The following is a 22,859-nucleotide window of genomic DNA, read 5'->3' as shown; positions in this document are numbered from 1 at the left end:
GTGTTCACTTACTGGCTTTTATATGTTACCATTCCTGATGTCCGATTTGTGTCCATTTATTCTTTTGCGGAGGGACTGTCCGGTTTGGCCAATGTACATGGCAGAGGGGCATTGCTGGCACATGATGGCATATATAACATTAGTAGATGTGCAGGTGAATGAGCCCTTGATGGTGTGGCTGATGTGGTTGGGTCCTCTGATGGTGTCGCCAGAGTAGATATGGGGACAGAGTAGGCAACAAGGTTTGCTACAGGGATTGGTTCCTGGGTTGGTGTTTCTGTGGTGTGGTGCGTAGTTGCTGATGAGTATTTGCTTCAGGTTGGGGGGTTGTCTGTAAGCGAGGACTGGCCTGCCTCTCAAGGTCTGTGAGAGTGAGGGATCATTTTCCAGGATAGGTTGTAGATCGTGGATAATGCGCTGGAGAGGTTTTAGCTGGGGGCTGTATGTGATGGCCAGTGGTGTTCTGTTATTGTCCTTGTTGGGCCTGTCCTGTAGTAGGTGATTTCTGGGTACCCGTCTTGCTCTGTCAATCTGTTTCCTCACTTCCCCAGGTGGGTATTGTAGTTTTAAGAATGCTTGATAAAGATCTTGTAGGTGTTTGTCTCTGTCTGAGGGGTTGGAGCAAATTCGGTTGTATCTTAGGGCTTGGCTGTAGACAATGGATCGTGTGATGTGTCTTGGATGGAAGCTGGAGGCATGTAGGTACGTATACCGGTCAGTAGGTTTCCGGTATAGGGTGGTGTTTATGTGACCATCACTTATTTGCACTGTAGTGTCCAGGAAGTGGCTCTCTTGTGTGGACTGGTCCAGGCTGAGGTTGATGGTGGGGTGGAAATTGTTGAAGTCCAGGTGGAATTCTTCAAGGGCTTCCTTTCCGTGGGTCCATATGATGAAGATGTCATCAATGTAGCGCAAGTAGAGGAGGGGCACTAGGGGACGAGAGCTGAGGAAGCGTTGTTCTAAGTCAAGCCTTAAAAATGTTGGCATACTGTGGGGCCATGCGGGTACCCATAGCAGTGCCACTGACTTGAAGGTATAAGTTGTCCCCAAATCTGAAGTGGTTATGGGTGAGGACAAAGTCACAAAGCTCAGCCACCAGGCGTGCTGTGGCCTCATCAGGGATACTGTTCCTGACAGCTTGTAGTCCATCCTCATGTGGAATATTGGTGTAAAGTGCTTCTACATCCATGGTGGCCAGGATGGTGTTTTCAGGAAGAATGCCAGTGCATTGTAGTTTCCTCAGGAAGTCGGTGGTGTCTCGAAGATAGCTGGGAGTGCTGGTAGCATAGGGTCTGAGGAGAGAGTCCAAATAGCCAGATAATCCTGCTGTAAGAGTGCCAATGCCTGAGATGATGGGGCATCCAGGATCTTGGGTAGCAGATAGAATACCCCTGGTCGGGGTTCTGGGGGTGTGTCCATGTAGATTTGTTCCCGTACTGTAGCTGGGAATTTCTTGAGCAGATGGTGTAGTTTCTTTTGGTATTCCTCAGTGGGATCAGAGGATAGTGGCCTGTAGAATGTGGTCTTGGAGAGTTGCCTGGCAGCCTCCTGTTCATAATCCGACCTGTTCATTATGACTACAGCACCTCCTTTGTCAGCCCCTTTGATGATAATGTCAGAGTTTCTGAGGCTGTGGATGGCATTGCGTTCCATACGGCTGAGGTTATGGGCCAAGTGATGTTGTTTGTCCACAATTTCAGCCTGTGCACGTCTGCGGAAGCACTCTATGTAGAGGTCCAGTCTGTCATTTCGACCGTCAGGAGGAGTCCACGCAGAGTTCTTCTTCTTGTAGTGTTGGTAAGAGGGTTCCTGTGAGTCAGTGCACTGTTCAGTGGTGCGTTGAAAATATTCCTTGAGTCGGAGACGATGAAAGTAGGCTTCCAGATCACCGCAGAACTGTATCGTGTTCGTGGGGCTGATGCTTACATGTCTGTTCCTCAGAGATAGACCTGGCTTTCTCCAGTAGGATTGTGTAGTCATGCTTCCTTTCCTCCCTCTTCTTGGAATAGCAGACTTTTAGAAGGGCTGCATGGCCTTCACCCTGCCAGTAAGCATGGTCAAGGGGGAGCCCCACAACCTTTCCTATTCTCCATAGCAAGCATCCTTAGGAGTGAGGCCAGGAGCCCACCTGGAGAAAGTTGTCTTGTTTTGGAGACCCAGAAGTCTCTCCAGTAGCTCTTGCTACACTTTAATCAGAATCAGGGCTTAGCAGAGAGACTACTGGGCCACATCTTAATACTTAGTGGCTTCTGTGGAGAGAATATAGTTAGTATATACTTAGGAATATAAGCCCTCTGGAGTATGAACCTGCCTTCATAGCCATCTGTAACACACCTCCTCTAGTATCAATGCTATGCAAATAACTATAATGGCCCAGCTTTTCCCCAATGACTGCGTGGGGAAGGAGTGAGTTTCCTCACACTATACCCCTATTCTTGGCCTTACTTTTCTGGAGCTCAGCAACAAGGAAGATCCAAGGATAGGGGTAATTGGGGCAAGATTGAGAAAGAAAAGAGCTGGAGTAAGGGAAGTTCTGCTGTCCTCCCAGATTTCTGTACCGAAATCTAATTATGAATCCTTCCTGTGTGACCAGGTGTTGTTTAGGGTTTGAACAAGGCTCCACCATCCCTGTCTATCCTGGGCCGCTCTTTGTGTCTTCTTAAGTCCCATAAGTTCTCTCTCTTGGTGTGATGGAGGGATTCTTTCAGTCAGCCCTATTTTGCGTGGTCCTCCAGCTGCCCAGTGGCTTCATTCGTAATACATGCACCAAATATTTCCATCATCTTTTGTGGCCATTTTTAGGGATAAGGAGTTGTTGAACTCTGATGAATCTCAGCATTTGCTTTAAACTCATTCCATTTAATACCTACTATTTTCCTGAGGCATTTGCTTTCAAAGGCACTTAGACATCTGTCTGTACCTTTGGTGGCTTTTCAGTTTTCACACCCATAAGTTGAGGTGGAAATAAAATTGGAGTTAGAGATTTGCAGCTTGGTCTTTAAATTGTAGATTTACAATGAACAAATCTTGTTTAAGCTGGTGAACGCAGCTGCTGCCTCGCCAGTTTATGACATTATTTCCTTCCAGACATCCCTGTTGGCCTGTGCATTACTACCAAGGTATGTGAATTGACTCGCCTCATGTATTTCTTTGTCTTCTGAAGTAATGTTTGAGTTGGGTTATTATAACTGATTATTAAGCCTTTTTTGGTGATGCTGGACAGTCTGTCAGTCCAAAGAGAACCGGTGCTCTCTGTTTGATTCTCTGTGTGCTCATACACGCATGAATGTAGAATCTTCCTCCCCTTTGAAGTGTTGAGATTTCAACAATATCATTGGGGTAGGAAGACTAATGCAAAAGGGGGGGTTACATTTTCCCCTAGCACACTTAGACTTGAGCTCAGTCCATTTTCTTGTAATGGGTGTTCCACAGTCTATGGTCCGGTGTTAAGAATTTCCTGCCTCTAGCTTTTGAAAATTCACCCTGGATGTGAAATTGCCACATTGCCTCCATCCACATAGTTTTCTTGGACAGAGGAAGAAGGGACTGTCAGGCCACCCACCATCTCTTGAGAGCCTTGAAGATCAATACCAGGGCCTCTAGCTAGGCTCAGAATCTCATGAGGAGCCAATATAATCCATGAGGTTCTGTTGTGAGGTGTCTGCACCTGTCTTTCCTGCCCGGCAGCCATCCCATTATCTGTTGCATGAATTGTAGCTTCAGTGTGAGCCCTACCATAAACCCCAGATAGAGAAAGGTGCACTAATGTAGGTATTGCTCTGTACCTTGTGTACTACAGATATTGGATGGATTTCAATTTTTTTCTTTGAAATACAAGACTCTGCTATTTTTCTGCATTAATTTTTTTCGGAAATCTGGCAATATTGTTTGCTCTAATTTCTCAGCTACTATGAACGGATGTTACCCCTGGAAGAAAGCATACTTGAACTAGAAGAAAGGGGGAACTATCTAATTCATGCAGAGCATTGCACATTTAGGTTGCTTGTTCAGACTGAGATCACGATGATACAGACTGAATTACTGTCTAATGGGGAGCTCCTCAGTAATATATGTGAAATATGTTTGTGATTTCAGCCCTGTTGCTAGTTGATACCAGGGGTGTATTTCTGAGTTAAAATAATAGAGGAGAGAAGGGAGTACAGTCCTGTCCACGACTAAAAGCAGAAGTAGAGATTCCCATCTTTTCCTTGGGCTGGTTAAGCAACACTCACACACCTCCTGGACTGGTGTAGCAAGAGCTCCCCCTTCCTATATCAATCTACATTAACCACTGGCTGCCCCATCACAAAAACACCCTGACAGTTACTGCTGCTGTGTCACCTGCAGAGAAAGTCAAGGATTGAACTGTACTAGACTTTTACTGCCACAGCTGGTCACGCCAGGTCAGAAACTTGCACCCAACTGTGTGTGCCGTCCATGTTCTGTGATTAGAGAGAGGACTTTGCTACCCAGTTTTATCAGTTGGTACTGTCAGAATCATTTAATTCAACATTTTAAAAGAGAAAATAACTTTAAAAGTGTGAATATGTAGGTATGAAAGAAAGAATGATTGATGTAAACATCTGTGTTCAGTCCAGGCTTAGGACACACAACATGGGGTAATAGTAGCTTCCCCATAGCCACCTCCTGTTTTACCAAAATATTGTGGATTCTCTACAGAAATGTATGTTCTGAATGAAAAACATATACAAGTTATTAAAAAAATAAACTTTAAGGACGTTGTGTGTTCCCAGTGTGAAAAGGCTGGTGGTGACAGTGCTAATTGATATACTTGCCCCTTTTACAGGATTTAGCTGTGTTATGTACTTTTTAAAATTTTGCTGTCTTCAAGAGACCCTGCTTCACATTGCTTTCATGCTGCCCATTCTTTATGGGCCTGATCTTGCAAAAGACAAAGCATCTTCTTCAAGGTGCTGAGCTCCCTCAGTTGAAGGAAGCAGAGGGTGCTCAACACCTTGTAGGACCAGTCTCTTTGAGAAAACTTAGAGCTGTATTCTTATTACATTATTTATTCTCATTCTTACATTAGCCTCCTTTATGGTGCTGTGGCACTTTGAGGCCCTTGTACACTTCTGGAGTGATGGAAAATGAAACTAAGGCCCCTAGAGTCTAATTAATGATTCATCCTGCAGTGAGGATTATGACATGTTATGCTTCAAATATACATATGGGAAAACATGAACTATGTATTCTCTATCAAGTTTTGGGAGGGGTAGACATGATAGTCCCCACTCACACACACAAATGTTTATTGGAGTATTTTAATAATATTGTATTGAACAATTTTATCAACACAGTATTGTAATCTTATACCATGGTGGATAGCCAGGCAATAAAATTGCATTGCTACTGCTTCAGTATAGTTTAATCAATATTAGAAAGAGATGGAATTGCTACAGTGGGTGCTGAGACAAGGACCCTGGACAGGAAGATGGAATGTTTTCATAGGGTGGGGTTATAATCAGCACAGTCAGACTAAGTAGAAGGCAACTGTAGGCTTTGTTGTTGAACTTCTCTTTCCAGACATCTTTTTGAATGCTGTGGAGGCTCCCTAAAATTGCTGCAATTTCTACATTAGTGTCTGAGGTCAAATTTGACAATAGAGCAAATAAATGACCCCATTTAATATGAAAGAGAGGAGATTCCTCTGTGATGATAGCACGTTTTCAAAGAGAAAAATAATTTTATTTGAGACACAAAAGATACACCCAGATTAGTGTTCTCTCATATTGCATTGCTGAGCAGCAAACAGCAATATTCCCTTCCCACCCAACCTTGATTTCTCTTAGTCTCTTTCTCCTCCAGAAGGGAAATCAGGTTTGAGTGGATGCAGACATCACTCCTTCAGGAAATGAGAGTCTCACACATCAGATTACCTCAGTCCCATCAATATCCATTCTGTAACCCATTTATATTATGTTGTTTCTTCAAGGGAACTGCTTCAATTGTTTGGATTTGTCAGGGCCCAGACACTTCCATCACCTTCTCTTAGAACTTCCTAGGGAGCTCCTGCTGAACTACTCTTTAAACTGCACTCTTTTTTCCCCAGTTGCAGTGATTGCTGACTCATCACCCTTGTGTTCAGCTCAGCTATCCCCTCACTATCAATACTGGCTCACTGCCCCCACAATGAATTTTTAAACAAAGAAGTTTACGAAGATTTAGAATTCTAGAAACACTCTTTAGTATTGGCTATTCATGACTCTAATTTGTTATTTTCTATTGTATCCCACATTCCAATCAGATAATTTGTATCTATTAGCATGATAATACGTTCAAATATTTACACCTATGAATATTTGGAGAGAGCACTGGAGCCTGATGTTTCTTTATGAAATTAGCTAAAACTAATGTACAGCACACGTCCAATATGCTACCATCAAAAAGCTGTAGCTTCATTATTCAATTACCAAGCTTCAATTTTACATTTCTTCCAGCCTCTCAAGTGCACTATATTTCATTCATGCCTGCATCCTGCACAGTCCATGCTCAACATTTCTGAAACAAAACTAATTTGGAATTTTCTAAGCATAACAAAAGCATCGGAAAAATTCCTTTAAGTGCAAACCTGCCTTGCAAAGCAACTGTGTAAATGGCATTGTGGAATTCCATGTTTCATGCATCAAAGATTTCCGGCTTAATTTGCTCAGATTGCAAGTGAAAATAATTGTTTCTAACTGCCAGCCCAGTAAACTCACCCTGACAGTCTGTCTAAGTTCTTTTTTTTCACATGTGTCATAACCTGGAACAAAGATTCTGCAGGCCAAATTATGCTTTCAAATTAAGCCTGTGCAGCCCCAATGTCTTCAGATTATGCCTTCAGTCAGTTACACCTGTGGAATAACATTAGTCTTCAGTCATGTGGAAGAAGGTAAGAATTCTGCTTGACTTGCAGAGCCTGGATTGATTTTGCATGGCTGGCAGTTCAAAAACTAATCTTTTTTTACTTCAAAAATGAGCCGGAAATCTTTCAGACCTGATAAACATAGAAACCCACAAAGCCATTTTTGCAGAGTCACTTTCTGGGTTGGAGCCACACAGAGTAAAAACTTTAAAATGATTTCTCATGCTTGGATAATTCACACATGGTGATCTGATTTTTATGAAACCTCCCTGCAGTGTTCACCTTTGTGCTCAGATCAAGCATGAGTCATTTGAGCCCTAAAAGGTAATTTTTTTCTGAACAAAGTTATCAAGAAACTGAAAATAAAGGTGTTACTAATAAGCGTCATCTGTGGCTTAGTGATAGCATCATTGTCACAACGCAACATACACCTTTGGGTGTGTACATAGGCAGAAAGATATTTAAAAACTGGCATTCACATTCATGTTTACACTTTCAAGCTGTGGAGGTTGTTGTTTTTCTCAGTTCTCCCTAAAGGCATGCTCCTCTGTGCTGCATACATTTTGAAACATACCACACTCATGTAAGGGCAGAGTTAAAATGCTGTGTACATTGGTTTGTTCTGATAGGGTTGACATTTCCCATGTTTAAAGATTAGCATAAAAAATTAATATCAGAAGCAACAGAACAAAGTTCACTATGTGTCCTATTGAGGCCATATTTGTTTAACAGTCAAATTATTCATATAAGAGGCAGAAATTATTTATGTACCCTGGGTGGCCTTGCCATGCATACTTCAGAAATATTGGAAACAGTTGGGCCAAGGAGAGGCCATGTGCCATGCACCTCCCAGCATCAGTTCTATGGCTATAAGGCCTGATTCAAAGCCCATTGAAGCCAATGGGAGTCTTCCTATTGACTTTAGTGGGTTGTGGGTCAGGCCCACGAACAGGTGCAGGATCCTCCTCCCTCACTTCCTGTCTGACTGTCCAGGAAATACATAGGTTCAAAAAACTAGGAAAGGAGGAGGTTTACTGTGCAGATTTACAGTTACTAGTCTGTAATCTACCTTTCCGTACCTTTCTCTTCCATTACATCGCCTGCATAGACCCTCCATAATTGGATATAAGCCAGCAGTAGCAATCCATACCAGGAGAAGACCTGAAGAGAGTATAAACAAAGGGGGACTGTAAGACAACTTTTCCTAGCCTGGCTTCCAATTTACTGTGGACTTGCTGTCAAGAGATCAGTACTGGGTAATGCGCTACAGATCTGAGATGGAATATGGCTGGGGACTGACTGGCTAAGCAGCAGTTCAACAGAAAAAGACCTGGGGTTTACAGTGGATGAGAATCTGGATATGAGTCAGTAGTGTGCCCTTGTTGCCAAGAAGGCCAAGGCATATTGGGCAGTATTAGTAGGAGCATTGCCAGCAGATTGAGGGAAGTGATTATTCCCCTCTATTCGGCACTGGGTGAGGCCACACCTGGAGTATTGTGTCCAGTTTTGGTCCCCCCCCCACAGAAGGGATGTGGACAAATTGGAGAGAGTCCAGTAGAGGGCAACAAAAATTATTAGGGGGCTGGGGCACATGACTTACGAGGAGAGGCTGAGGGAACTGGGGTTATTTAGTCTGCAGAAGAGAAGAGTGAGGGAGGATTTGATAGAAGCCTTCAACTATCTGAAGAGGGGTTCCAAAGAGGATGGAGCTCAAGCTGTTCTCAGTGGTGGCAGATGACAGAACAAGAAGCAATGGTCTCAAGTTGCAGTGGGGGAGGTCTAGGTTGGATATTAGGAAACACTGTTTCACTAGGAGGGTGGTGAAGCACTGGAAGGGTTACCTAGGGAGGTGGTGGAATCTCCATCCTTAGAGGTTTTTAAGGCCCGGCTTGACAAAGCCCTGGCAAGGATGATTTAGTTGGTGTTGGTCCTGCTTTGAGCATGGGATTGGACTAGATGACCTCCTGAGGTCTCTTCCAACCCTAATATTCTATGATTCTGTAATTCTATGATGCTGCCATGTTAGGGAGGCTGTCATAGACATAGGGGAGTGGGATTTAAAGTACTCACTGACCTGAATCCCTGCCTGCAAATAGTGGCTCTGAATATGATGAATAATCCAGTTGGACGCTCTGTAATGAGATAGGACCAAAGCAGAAATGCTTTCCAAATGCAATAAAAAACCTGCCTGACTTCTGGAAAGAGCTGGTCCTATTCAAGTAATAATCGAGCAACCATCTTGCATCCAATTTATGGGGCAAAATTGTCCATTATGTTTTATAAGGGTCTGGAGAAGAAAACTGGCAGAGAGAGGGATTAGTCTGGATTAATACCAGCAGTGGCTTTTAAGAGATATCAGTGAGGCCAAAGAACCACCATTCAGTACCAAATCATAGCTTCATCATTCATGTGGGTAACAGGGGCAACTGTAATTCAAAGAGCACTTTTAGGGTTCATCTACACTTGCAAGTGGACACTGTTACAACAAGGGTACACTGCCAGAGTGTGTACCCACATCCACACTACCTTCTTTTGGTATGCGACGTTATCACTACCATTCCAAGGGTGGTATTCCAGAGTCCTGTGCAGAAGACATTCTGGTAACTGCCTTGCTTCGTGTTGCTGGTACTGACTTGGATGTAAATAGCATCAAGTTGCTGGGCTCTGCATGAGAGGGGGAAAGTGCAAGAAGGTCTTACTGAATTCCTTTCTCAGTGGATGTGAGTAATGGTTTTGCATGCTTCATTCACAGGGAAGTGATATGCATAAATAGCTTCCAAGTGAAATTTGCGGGATTATGAGCACTAGTTGAATCTCATCAGTGAAAGTATTATAAGTGCTCCAAGATGGATGCTCTAAGATTACGGTTTAGAGCTTGATTGGAAGTTCAAATGGACAAAAAAAGCTTCCACTGTAAAGCATAAACTTTCTTCCTGTAAAAATTTATGGGACTGCAAGGATTTTGCAGTGAGGTTTTCTGAATTCAAACTGCCAGATGAAAGGAGTGAACAAATCTGGGACAGAAGATCAGGAGTGATAGATAAAATAAGCAAAGCAAGAGCTGGGATATTAGAAAACCAGAATAATTTAGCAGACCACATTGAGTTCTGTGACTGTGCTGATATCATCCTGGTAACCCAAACATTTGACTACCCCAATGGTAATTACCAGTTGATAATACCTCAGTACCAGAATCAATAGATGACACTGAAAATGTTTGTCTCCCAGCTGGAATTGTGATACTCTCTGTGAGATGCCCTTTGTGAAAAGTGGAAGTAGGCAACCTGAAGGCTGACAGCACCAAACCAGCCTAAAGGAAGCAGAGAAAGAATTAGGGCATTCAAAGTCACCGTGAGAAATTTGATCAGTCTGTAAGAGAGTATGAAGCAGAGATCTACCAAGTTGTTTGGAGTAAGAAAATATTCAGAGTAAAGCCCCTTATCCCTCTGAAGGAAAGGAATCGGTTCTCCTACTCCCATTTCCATTAGGAAGGCACCTTCCTGCCTCAGTGCTTATGACCCCGGGCTGGCATGGGGAATGTATGGGGCTGAAGCATGTACTGGATGGTGTAGTTGTTCCCTGCTATCCCTAGGGCCCAGCAGTCTATGGTATTGAACCACTTAAGGAGAAATTAGATTCTCAAAACAGAAATTGGGGTTGGTTTGGGGCTCTGAGCATCCATTCAAAACTGCCATTTGCTAGACAAGGAAGCAGAAGGGGTTAAATGTGTGCCTGCAATTGAACATACATGCTACTGAAGTCCTTTCAGCTCTGTAGGCTTCTGGAATCAGCCATTACATTCCCTCTGCTCGCTGGCTATTTCAACTGATCCCAAGAGCGTTGGGCCACAGTAGCAATGGCCTTGCCTTTGCATCCTTCTTACCTAATGAAATGACCTTCCTGCTCATTAAATATGGACCTGTGTGAGCAAATCCAGGATCTTTCCCTGTACATCATAGTATGCATGTCTCTACAACATGAACACCAATGCTGTCAAATGAGAGGCAGTGTTCTACATTAATATTGTCACATACTTCACTAAAATTAAGCCTTTTTACACTTCACCCTGAAAACTGAACTGCTTGAATTTTGCATACATCTAAGTTTGTCTGTAAAATACCCAAAGAGGACAATTTTATAGCTGTTGTTTTAAAAATTAATGAGCATTGTACTTTAGCAGAATTGCCACATCACCACTACTCTCTCACCCCCGCTCCCCCAAGGTCTTTAGAAATATGAGCTGATTTCTTTGCTAGAGTCACATTATAAGTACTGTAAACCAACAAAAGGAAAGAAAATAAGGTTTAAAATGCAATGGTTCTTTCATACTTCTTTATGATGCCATTATTGTTCCTCATCCTGAAAGAGAATCCAAAAAGCTTATAGTTTGCAGCTTATAGTTCTCTGCAGCTTATTGTTTTCAGAATCTTAAGATATAATAGTCTCATTTTTTTAAAATACAGCCTGCCTTACACTTCCAGTACATTTTTCTTCCTTTGAAATCTTACAAAGTCATTTTTTCATTTTTTTAAAAAAGCATTTCCTGAGAGGCAAATCTTTAAATGACGGACACTCCGCCTCTGAAAGATTGTCAAAAACAGAAGGGCATGTTACTCCAGAGTTTATAGTGATGGCTAGCCATGTCTTAGTACTTTTTTTTACAGTAGTGTCTAGAGATCCTAACAGAGATTGGAGCTCCATTGTGCACATATAGTAAGAGATGATATTTGCCCTGATGAATTTATAGTTTAAATAGAAAAGGAAAAGATAGTGTTGTTATTCCCATTTTAGAGATGAGGAACTGGGTGACTTTCCAAGGTCACACAGGACGTCTGGAATTGAACATATATCTCCTGAATCCCACTCCAATGTCTTAAACACAAGGCAATGTTTCCACTCTTTGTAGTTTGCTATGCCCAACGTCAAGGCTTCTTAGGAGTACAAGTCCTACTCATTTCATTTATCTCCTGAGACCTTATCCTGTGGGGCCGATCTAAATGAAGACTGAGTTAATTTTGTAATCATAAAGGACTTGCTATCACTTCTGTGAGTTTCTTTGGATACAGGTGTCATTTCTACTTCCATACATTTTCCAGTGCTTCTTGCCTTTGAAGACAATTAAGTGGATTTTAGGACCATTCTATTTGTTATTGATACTATAAATTCTATTCCTTTTTTTACTCTCCAATAGCTTTGGCTCTTAGACCACTTTTCAGCATCCAGGCACCTTTCTTGTTTGTTGTAGATGAAAGAAACAGGTTGACTAGAAGTAGAATAATCAAGTACCCTTGGTTCTTCCTCTTTATAGTTGTGTGGAAGTTCTGTTCACATTGCTATTCAAAAACCACTGTTGAATTAAAAATTTAAGATGCCTCAACCCCTGAGTGAAATGAGGGGGATTGCCTGGTTAGATCTAATCTTTTTGGCACACTAATAAAAGTGGATAACTCTTTCCACCATTTGTCCTTTATATATCCAAGCTGTGCTGCAGTGCTCTAAATATGATTGTGTCTCCCACAAGCAGAAAAGAGCAGAATAATTTGATACCTAATACAGGCTCCTACATTCAAAGATAAATTGTTCATTAAAAAGAGAAGATGCTGATTACTCAGATATTCAAGCTAGCTAAAAATTGAAAGATCAATTAAGGCTACTAGAGCCATAGATTCTTCCTTGGGAAGGAAAGCTTCCTGCTCCATTCCTTTGGGATTAGAGTCAGACCAGGTTTGGGGGTCTTGATATGGGTATCATACTAGTTGCCTTTTGGGGGCTGGAAAGGAATTTTTCCCTCACTGGCAGATTGACCTTCTCAGCAGCTCATGAACCTGGTGGGTAGATTTAGATTTTAAATTCATTTTGTTGCAACTTGGCATGTGCCCAGTAGAGGTAATCATTCATCAGGGTTTCTGGTTCCCCGATAGACCAGAACTGAAAATGGATTAGAGATTAAATGGATCAAAGAAGGCAGAGAATGGGATTGTGGCTCCTAATTTCTAGTACAGTGAAGAGACAACTCCTTTTCCCAAACCCCTTAACCCCCAGATGAGGGAAAGGCAATGGGATCCCAGCAACAATTCAGGGACCAAGTTCACAGAGTTGGGGGTGGGGAGAATGGTACCCCCTCAGCAGGTGGAACAGATTACAAAGGAAGGATGACCTGCACTGGATAAATTATTTCCAGATGTGTTACTTAATAAAGCTGCAACCTACTTAAACTACATTCCTGGTGCATTGTCTTTCTTCCGGTATTGTCTGGGCAATACTACCAGGATCCACAGGAAAAAATTTCACTGGCAATCCTTGCTACACACCTTCAGCAAAGGGTAGCGTACACTGTCTTTAGGGGACAGTTCCCTGGTGCTTGCTGATATGCAGGTGCTTGGGCCCATTTTCAAGACCCTGAATACACCCAGAAACAGCCTCTCAGATTTCAGAGCGACTGGTAATGATACTGCCCCAGCCCCTTGCACACAAGACATGCTGGAGGCAGCATTATGGCTGCTTCCTGCACATGGGCATTGGAGTTCGAGAAGGGACTTTTCATTCACTCATCTCCATCTCCAACCCACCTATGCTGGAGCAGCCATCGTTTGTTCAAAGTGCTTCTGAGATATTATTTGCCTATGATGCCATCTCTTAAAAAAAGAATGTTATGTAGTTATGCTGGTGGGAAGTGGGATTGTTCCTTTTTGTGTTTAGGTCTGCTGGTTCACTTTTTGTTCTAAGGATTCTAGGCATACGTTTCTCGGTATCGCTGCTTGGTGTTCCATTGATGACAGCCACTTGTGGGAATGAAAATTTGCCACTATTTAGTAGGGTCTTACTGAATTTATGTTTCTAGGATATATCCCAACATTGCTTTTTGAGGGGGAATATAATAGATTCAGGATTCTCCAGTAGCTGTTAGGGAACATTAAGCTGATGGAGGTAATGTCTCTTGGATGATATGTGACACTAAGGTTTTTACCTCTGGGGTTCATTAAAGATCCCATGTACGACTCAGAGGAGTTAGAGATATTAATCCCTATGTCCCGCTCAAACTCCAGCGTGTGTAATTTCTAGAGTTTGTAGCAAAACTTTTTTCACCTGTTTTCAGGTTTTGGGGCCAACATGATAGTTAACATTTTAATCATGAGTTCTTGCTCAAAAAGAGCTAAGTTCATATTTATGTCAGAAAATTATTAACATCTATCTTTCTTTCAATACAGATCTACATTTGGTCCCAATCCTGCAGTCCATACTCAGTCAAAACTTCCATAGCGGTTATTAGTTACTTTGACTAAATAAAGAGAATATGCTTTGTCCCAATATGCATTATGCATGTGCTGTATAGTTTGTTACAAGAAAAGTAATAAGCTTTGATTTTTGTGGTGGTTTTTGTTTTGTTTTTTTTTTGGGGTAGGTAATACTCTGTGTTACCTATGCAGTTTTTCTCTGAAAGCTTCTAACATTGACAAAAAACAGCTTTGGGGAGCAAATCTGTGCTCCATAGAACATGTCTCAGCTTTTACAAAAAGACTGACAGGAAGGCAAATTAAAGTTTTATAATATGAATTTATAATATGTGAGCCAGCTGCTACAGGAACACAGTCATTTCTATATTTTCTGTCATTTTGTTTACTGTGCAGTTCTCTATATATTCTTTATTTTAAATAAGATTTTATATTATGGTAATACTTCCTGCCAGGCAGTTTACTACTGCCAGGGGGAAGAAATCCTATACAACACTTTCTAAAAGGTCTAATGCCCTTTTATTGGCATTTTTTAAAGGAACGCTGAAATTAAATGCATTGGCTAAGATTTTTTATCTAAGAGAAAAAGGAAAGGCTTATTTTGCATCTGTAAACAAATGACATTGCAGATGATGTACCATTAACAACAGCTGCTGGAAGGATAGTCATAAACCAGATACTGTAGTTGTTGGCTTGTAACTATGGAATAAGAGAGGTTGGATGTAAGTGACCTGAAAAAAAAATTGAAGCCCTTGCTAAGTGAGTGACATCAGGGTTTTAGTTTTATGATATGGAACTCTGGAGCTTGCAGTCATGTTGCATAGTAATGTTATCAGATGAATATTAATTCAGGACAGTTTAAGACTTTTCTGTTGCAATACTGTCTCCAATTAACTTAGTGGACAAAATACAGGAGTGTATATTATAGAAATTAGAATTAGAATGTCAGGATTTGTGAAAACAGAGTATGTGCTTTAACACATAAAAGGTCTAAAGCACAGACATCCAGGATTCAACATGCACATTACTTTAGTTCTTGATAATCTTAACACCTCAAGTATGCTTATATGGCCACGATATAATACTTGGTCAGCCTGCAAATCCATCTGTTTATCTGGCCAAGCTTTTTATTGTAATATTACCACCCAGTGTAATAATACTGTCATTGTGGCTTTACTGGGATGGATTTTATGAGCTCACATAGTTTTGGAGAAGCTAAATTTAAGAATTAATGGTAATAAATTAATATTTTGGTCACTGGCTACCCCTTGTAATCATAGGTGCTGGAACTAGGGGTGCTGTGGGTGCTGCTGCACACCCTGCCTTGAAGAGGTTTCCACCACACAGGGTTTACAGTTTGGTTCAATGGCTCTCAGCATCCGCTCTATACAAGTTGTTCCAGCACATCAGCTTATAATTGTTTCTCAAGAGATATGTAATGGTCACATTGCTTTCATGATATGCCTTTATCCTGTCTTGTATTTTGAAGTAGCAGAATAAAATAGAGTGCTTTTCCAGTGTGCAGTAATTTTATATGGACCAGATTTACAGTATCTTTTTATTGCCTGATGATATTTTCAGGTGTATATTGTGGGCCTAATTCTGCACTCACTGAACTCAGTGGGAATTTTGCCATTAGCTTATATGGAAGTAACTTCAATGCTAATTGTTTTAAACAGGCACTGAGAGCGGTTGTGTACCAATTCAGCAATGTGATTCAATCTGATTTTAGGTCAGAAGCAGTCCTGCAATATAGCCTCAAAAATCAACTTCTCTTTCGCTGTCTAGGTTTTTCGTTCCACACACATCACTGTGACAGCTGAAGGCTTCTATGTTTCTCACGTGGCTGTTATGACAGTCAAAATAATTTTTTTCAATGCAGCATTGAAACTTATTTTAAAATAAAGTATATACTTGTATGCATAATTTTAAAGCTTGATTCTTATCTCATTTATCTGTGTGTAAAACAAGAATATCTCCACTGAAGTCAGTGGAGTTACAACTAGTGGAAAACAAGTGTGAGATCAGAATTGGTCCTAGGGAATATTCAGATAAGGTAAAGCTGCAAGACTGGACTCATTAATATTAAAGTAATTCCTCTAGGGTCTCTTATATCTCACAGATATTTTCATTAAAGAAAGCTAAAGATTTGTCAAAACTTTGAATTCATAATACTAAAGTAGGTATCAATTTCTTTACTGGACTCTTGAAATAGATGTAGAAATTATTTGGCAGTTTGCAGATTAAGAAATTCAACAGAACCAGGCATATGAGAGAAATATTAAAGATAAAAGTGAACCGTGAACAAGCAGCAGAACTATAGTAGTAATAAGTGCAATAAATTAAAGGAATGTAATTTGTTTCAGATGAGGACTCAGGAAAATCAGTGTGATCAAAAACCAAATCAAACCACAAAACACAAAATAGGATGGGTTTAAAAAAATTGAAAAATATAAAGCAAACTAAAAAATAATCACGTGGTTTATCACTTCCCTTCTTATCTGTACTTTATATATTTCAGTGCTGATTTAGCAAAGTACTTGAGTACCTGCATAATATTAATTCTTGCGGAGCCCCCATGCTTAAGTATTGTTGAACTGGTGCCTTAGCTAGAAACTCTTTGGGAGAGGAACTTGTCTTATTATTAGAGGTATGCTAGATAAATTAATAATAACACTAATATTAAAAAATTCTAAATCCATATAAAGCTAAGTTCTTTTGTTGCTGACATCTGTTGTTTTGGCAGGGTGTTTTGATCTTAATCTGATTAAACCATATTTTAAAAAGTAATAAAGATCTATACGGTTTATATTCTACAGTATTGGTGTGGTTTTGATGCCAGGGTGTTATACATACTACATTTAATAGTCTGAATTCTACTGTCTCTAGAATTCCATACTGAAATAAAGCAGTGAAATGATGGATTATAATTTACTTTCAAGGGAGAGTCAAATTTACTTATATGAGCCAAAATGTCAAATTTAATTAAAGGCTACAGTGACGGAGCAGAGCATGTGCTGGATGAGTTCAGAGTACTTTTCAGATGACAAATGACTGACATGCATAAAAACAATAACCAAAATAATTGCTAAGGAAACGTTGCTTAAACCTGACTAAAAAAAGTCAGGCCATGTATGCCAAGAGCTTCCCATGGCATTACATTCTGTAAGATTTAAATGAAAAATCAAATAAAGCAGGAAGCTTTAATCTGCCCCCTGGAGTTCAGATTTATAGTCAAGATTTGTCTGCATGAGGGGAAAGAACATAAAAATGGCAATTAGGTTTGTTTGTTTGTATTTGCACATTCACTCCGTTCAGTGTAGTGAAATTGCAATGTTCAGTAACCATGTAACCTATTCACTGCAGTGGCTTTGCAATGTTCTGTGGCCAAAGTAAAGATGTAAGAAACTTTGCTGTATTCTATATTTAAATATTTTTCATTAAAACTGTCTATGTTAGTGTATTTCAGAACAGGGTTCAACCTGTTCTGTATAATCCAAAGCTCTGTGTCAAATGTGCTATAAAGATGGAGGTGTGATGTTCGGGGTAAAGGTCAAGCTGATAGAATATGACAACCCTCTGAAGGAGAAATGATTGCCCCTAAGTATTCAGCATGAGCTTTTCTTTGCTCCCTGCAGGGCATCTGCACCACGACCACCGCATTTTTACACTTCTTCTTCTTAGCTTCGTTCTGTTGGGTTTTGACAGAAGCGTGGCAGTCGTACATGGCTGTTACTGGAAAAATTAGGACACGACTCATAAGGAAACGCTTTTTGTGCCTTGGATGGGGTAAGCCCATAAAAATCATGTCACCAGAATCATTAGAATTGAATGTTATGCATTTACACAATTGGGGGTGTTGGTATTTATTTCAATAATCCTGACAGGTTGTCGATAGCATAGTTACTAAACAGAAAATCTGGACAAGGAGATTTCCCTATTGAAAGCACCAATGTAATTTTATTCTCTTGATTTGGCTCAAGATACAGTTGAATATTCCAATGTTCTGGTACTTTATTATGCTGTAACATATATGCTTTTAGCATCATTTTAGTAGCTTTTCTGCAAAATAGTGTAATGCAGACAAAAGCCCCTCACTGAAAATCCACTGAATCTCTGTGTTATTTGTTCACTTTAAGCTATTTCAAACATACTGGTAACTTAGCAACACGAAAATGATGCATACTGGGCTAAAAATCTAGCTCTTCCCTTGTGCTTGGGGAAGAAACAAACGCTGCAGCAGAGCAGTGCTTTGTTAAATGATTCATTCCATATCAAATTGATCATTTTAGATGAAAGTAGTTCGCTCTCATCATTTCATACCCAATAGAACAGCGGTATTTAGCTGAGCCTTAATGACAATTGCTGTTTTTTTCCAGGTTTACCAGCATTAGTAGTGGCAATATCAATAGGATTTACCAAGACGAAAGGATATGGAACATCTCACTAGTAAGTCAGTCTGCAGTGATAAATCATGTTTTTGATTAACAAGGCTGCCATGCCCATTAGAGATTATACTACACAGTATAAGGGCCCATTGTGTGTCCCTTCATGTGCAGGACACTGCTGAAAGCCAAATGCCCCATACAAAGAGTGAAAAGAAAATCAGAGTCCAGTATTAAACTGAGTCCTGTGCAGTGCTGAGTACACTCAACTCCGAATGAGCCCTGAGGACATGAGCATATCTCAGGAGGCGCTCAGTCCTTTGCAGGATTAAGCCCATTGTTAGTAGCACTGTACTTATCCTGCTAAGATTATTCATGTGGGACTGGTTACTTCAGCTGCATATTTGTTTCCTGCTTCCTGCTGAGATGCTTGGTACTTTTAAAATGGGAGATTATTGAAATATTAATGGAAATAATCAATTACTAATAAGGAGTAACCTTAAATGCAATGATATATGGGTGCTTGTATGCCTGACAGCTCCTCTCCAAACATCCACATGGACAAAACCAGCTTTCCAAATACTTGTGGAACTAAAAAACCCGAAAGGACATGCATATGGACCAAGGGAATCAGGACCTGGATTTCAAAACATGTTTACAAAAACATGTTCCTGTTGTTTGACCAATCTGGCATCAGATCTGCTGTGGGGTACAGTCCTCTACTCTTCAGGTCTTTGGAAGCTGCCACAATTGGCCACTTCATCCCCCAGTCTGCAGACAAAGGCGGGAGATGTTTTCCACTCAACACAGGGCATCAGGAGCTGAGAAGCTGTCCCACTCTAGAACTCATCAATGATAGGTAGTGCCTCCTCATCCTGAGCCCTGTGTAGCTAAAGCAATCCAGTAGGAATTCTGTCCTATCCCTCCTAGATTATGGTTGCTAAGATAACCTTGTGGGTTCTTTAGCTACCCTGTATTAAGGAATCTACTAGCGCTGTTTGCCATTCCACAGTTACAAAGGTGCTGGCAGCAGGAACAAGACTTATTGCCAGCTACTTCTAGATTGTAGGGTGCCATTTCCAAAAGACCTTTTCCAGACTGAAAGAGCAATGAATGGAAACAGGGAAATTGGTCCTGGTCCCCATATGAAGATACCTACTGGTAAGAGGGAGGTCCTAGAACCAGTCTGGGGAAAACGGATTAGGAAGGAGGATTAAGAAACACCTCTGAGGGAGGAGCTGGGGAAATAGCGTTAGACCAGATCCATGGAGCAACTGTATGCCTGGGCTGTTGGGAGTGGTTTGGTTAGAACTTGAACTCACCTTGATTTCAGGTGAACTTAGATTTCTACCTGAATTTTTCACACAGCCCTAGTTATCAGCATCTTGTGTCATTTCTACTGCACATATGAAAAATATTTTATGCAAAACTCCATTATTCCAATGATGTTATTGATGATATTTCAAAAGCAAGGGATTTCCAAATTATGGTTAGTCTAGCACCTTGAACCACTTGCATATAAGCAGCATGTTGAATTACTTTGCAGTTCACATAACTTTATGCATTAATTTAACCCTTAAACAGCCATAGTTGAGATTGTAAAGGGGTTTCCATTATAGACGGGTTGTTCAGCGTGGGGAGCAGGCCCTGCTTGGAAGGTGTGCCAAATTAGCTGAGAGGTTCATGGGACAGAGGAACATTGAGCAATGGAGCACTTAAGTTTTAGGAACTTTGCCAGCCAGTGGAATCCACAGCCCCAAGTTAGATGCATAGGCTCCTTGTACATGCAGGGGGAGAGATAAGCACCTAAGACTGGGATCCACAAAAGCTAGCATATTGAGCAGGGAGCCACCTAAACTTGCTAATAGGAAATGGTGAGGAGAGGAGTGGGTCCTAAGCTCCACCTCTCAAAGGCACCTATCTCCACTTGGGATTCTCAGCAGTGAACTCTCTCCTGGAGTAAGGTACTTAACCAATGTCTTGTAAAAATAATAATTATCAATTATGCCAGAAGAAATGGTGGTATTTAATTATTCATACACAGTGTAACAGTGTCAACAGGACAAACTGAGGGAGACCTGCCCAGAATACCCATCACCCAGCAGTTAGGGTCCCCTCCTAGGAGTGGGGGAAACTCAAGTTAAATCCCTCTCCATATCAGGCAGCATGGGGAATTGAACCTTGGTCTTCCATATCCCAGGTGAGTGTGCTAACCACTGAACTAAAAGTTGGGGTGGGGGGTACTACCACTTTCTCCTTCAGTTGTTTTATATGGGTTTGTGTGGGCATAGAGCATGCTTACCAGACTGGGCCCCATAGGCGAGACAGATAGGGGAACAACTAGTTTGAGGATTTGTGAGATGGGGCCTAGATCAAAGTGGCTGCGCACATGCTCACTTCCAGAAATGTAGGTGCCATCGGGACTTTAACAGTGGAAATTTTGGTGCCTAAGGGTTAAGCAGCTACAGGGTTAGGCAGGAGTTTTCAGGATCTCAGTGGCACCTAAATGTTGGACTTAGGCTCCTAAAGTAGCAGTTAGACACTTAAATCCTTTTGTCGATCTAGCCCTAATAGTAAATCTGAAAGAGGGAGGAAAACAAAATCAATGAGACTTAAGGGGTCCTAAGTGCCATAAAGAGTCCTGTGGCATCTTATAGACTAACAGAAGTATTGGAGCATAAGCTTTCGTGGGTGAATACCCACTTCGTCAGACGCATGCTTATGCTCCAATACTTCTGTTAGTCTATAAGGTGCCACAGGACTCTTTGTCACTTTTTACAGATCCAGACTAACACGGCTACCCCTCTGATACCATAGTGACTCTTGAAAATAGGACTCCTCAGTCAGTTAAGAGATTTTGAAAATTTTACCCTAAGGCTTAGGGTCTGATCCAAAGCCCACTGAAGTCAATGGAAACATTCCCAGAAAAGTCTGCTTTTGGATCACATCCTTACAGTGGCCACCTTACAGGTAAAACTGTGATTCCTTGTACAAAACCAAAGTAAATGGGGGGGGGAGTCATCCTGTGCAGGAGGTTGACAGTAATTTGAGAGGGGAGTTCTATTGGAATTCATGTGTACACTGGTCAGAAAATCCAGGGAAAAAATTCAAAACTTTTAATGAAAACTTTGTATCCAACTTTCAACTATTCTATAAACCAGTAGAAAACCAGCAAAAAATAAATAAATACAAACATATTTTCAATTAAATTAAAAAATAAAGATCCAGGTCCATTAAAAAGTTACCATACAATGGTATCTGAGATATTTTGTCATTGCTTTTTTGGTGGAGGGTAACTGCTGGCAAATATTGACATTTTAAATCAGTATATCATATTAGCATCCAACACACTAACAGAGGTGGGTCCATCTGGCAAAGTTCAGATCTGTTTTTGGTTACTGTGGGAAACAATTACATTTAATGATTTTTTTTTTTTGGCCTTTAAAATTTCAGCCATAACAGAACAGTAACATTAAGATGTGTTTGTGTTTATATGGTTTTCAAAAGAAAGGGGGAAAAATGGGGTAGAGGATAAAGACATCTTTATGTAAGTTTATTTGCATGTGAGATTCAAATAAATGCAATTACTTGCATAGCTTTATATGTATGTGTGATCACACACTCCAACAAACATGAATTTATATGAATGTGTAATCACTGGGGGGGGAGGGGGGGGAAACAGCTGCATTTACTTCAGTAAGTGAAGCTCCTGATAGTGTTTATATATCTAAGCTTAGCACTGTAGTGTGTTAAATGTTTAGGACTCAGTTCTGCAAGCCCTCTGAATCTGGAAATCTGCATGGAAGCACCATACAGAAAGGCCTTGTGGTATTGGACCTCTAGTAGGATATAGCACACAAGAGATGTACAATTTTCATAAATATTGGTCCTTAGTCCTTACATGATGTATAATAACTTTTTTAAAGTGTGTATAATCCATAAGACCTTATCCTAGTATTAAATACCAGATTACACCAGTGAAGATTTATAGAGAACTATGGTTTTTAATCAAGTTTATTCGACCATGTCATATGCACTTGACCTTAATGAGCATTTAAGTATAAGATAAGTCTGACATTTTAAAAATAAAGTGGTTTTGAGGTCCCTGAGATGAAATAAGTTTCTGAAGAATTTCTTAATAGGTAGAAATGATCTTTTTTGTCATTCACAGTTAACTCAAAAATGGCTAAATGACATTTTACAAAAATTTACAGAAATATTTAACTGTGGACTCAGAATAAGCATAAGGAATTTCATTGTAAGTGTAACTTGTTTGAAAAGTTGCAGAAGCATGAAAATGGGGCCTAATAATGAAACTCATTTATCAACTGCGTATAGCACCATTACGTCAACAGAGTAATTTCACACCTTTTTCTA

The 22,859-nt window shown here is 40.6% G+C and overlaps 1 protein-coding gene across 1 annotated transcript in view; it reads left to right on the top strand.

The window, feature by feature from the left end:
- Window positions 1-22,859, top strand: part of ADGRB3 (adhesion G protein-coupled receptor B3) — a 600,480-nt gene that overhangs the window by 532,965 nt on the left and 44,656 nt on the right. The window contains exons 20-21 of the mRNA XM_026654815.1: window positions 17,736-17,886; window positions 18,477-18,546. Coding sequence (XP_026510600.1) covers window positions 17,736-17,886; window positions 18,477-18,546 — 221 coding nt within the window. The remainder of the gene's footprint in view (window positions 1-17,735; window positions 17,887-18,476; window positions 18,547-22,859) is intronic.

Source organism: Terrapene carolina, unplaced genomic scaffold (genome assembly GCF_002925995.2).
Source record: "Terrapene carolina triunguis isolate 2854851 unplaced genomic scaffold, T_m_triunguis-2.0 Scaffold42, whole genome shotgun sequence".
NCBI lineage: Eukaryota > Metazoa > Chordata > Testudines > Emydidae > Terrapene > Terrapene triunguis.
The sequence above is the reverse complement of the archived record's forward strand: the minus strand, read 5'-3'. Positions and strand labels throughout refer to the sequence as shown.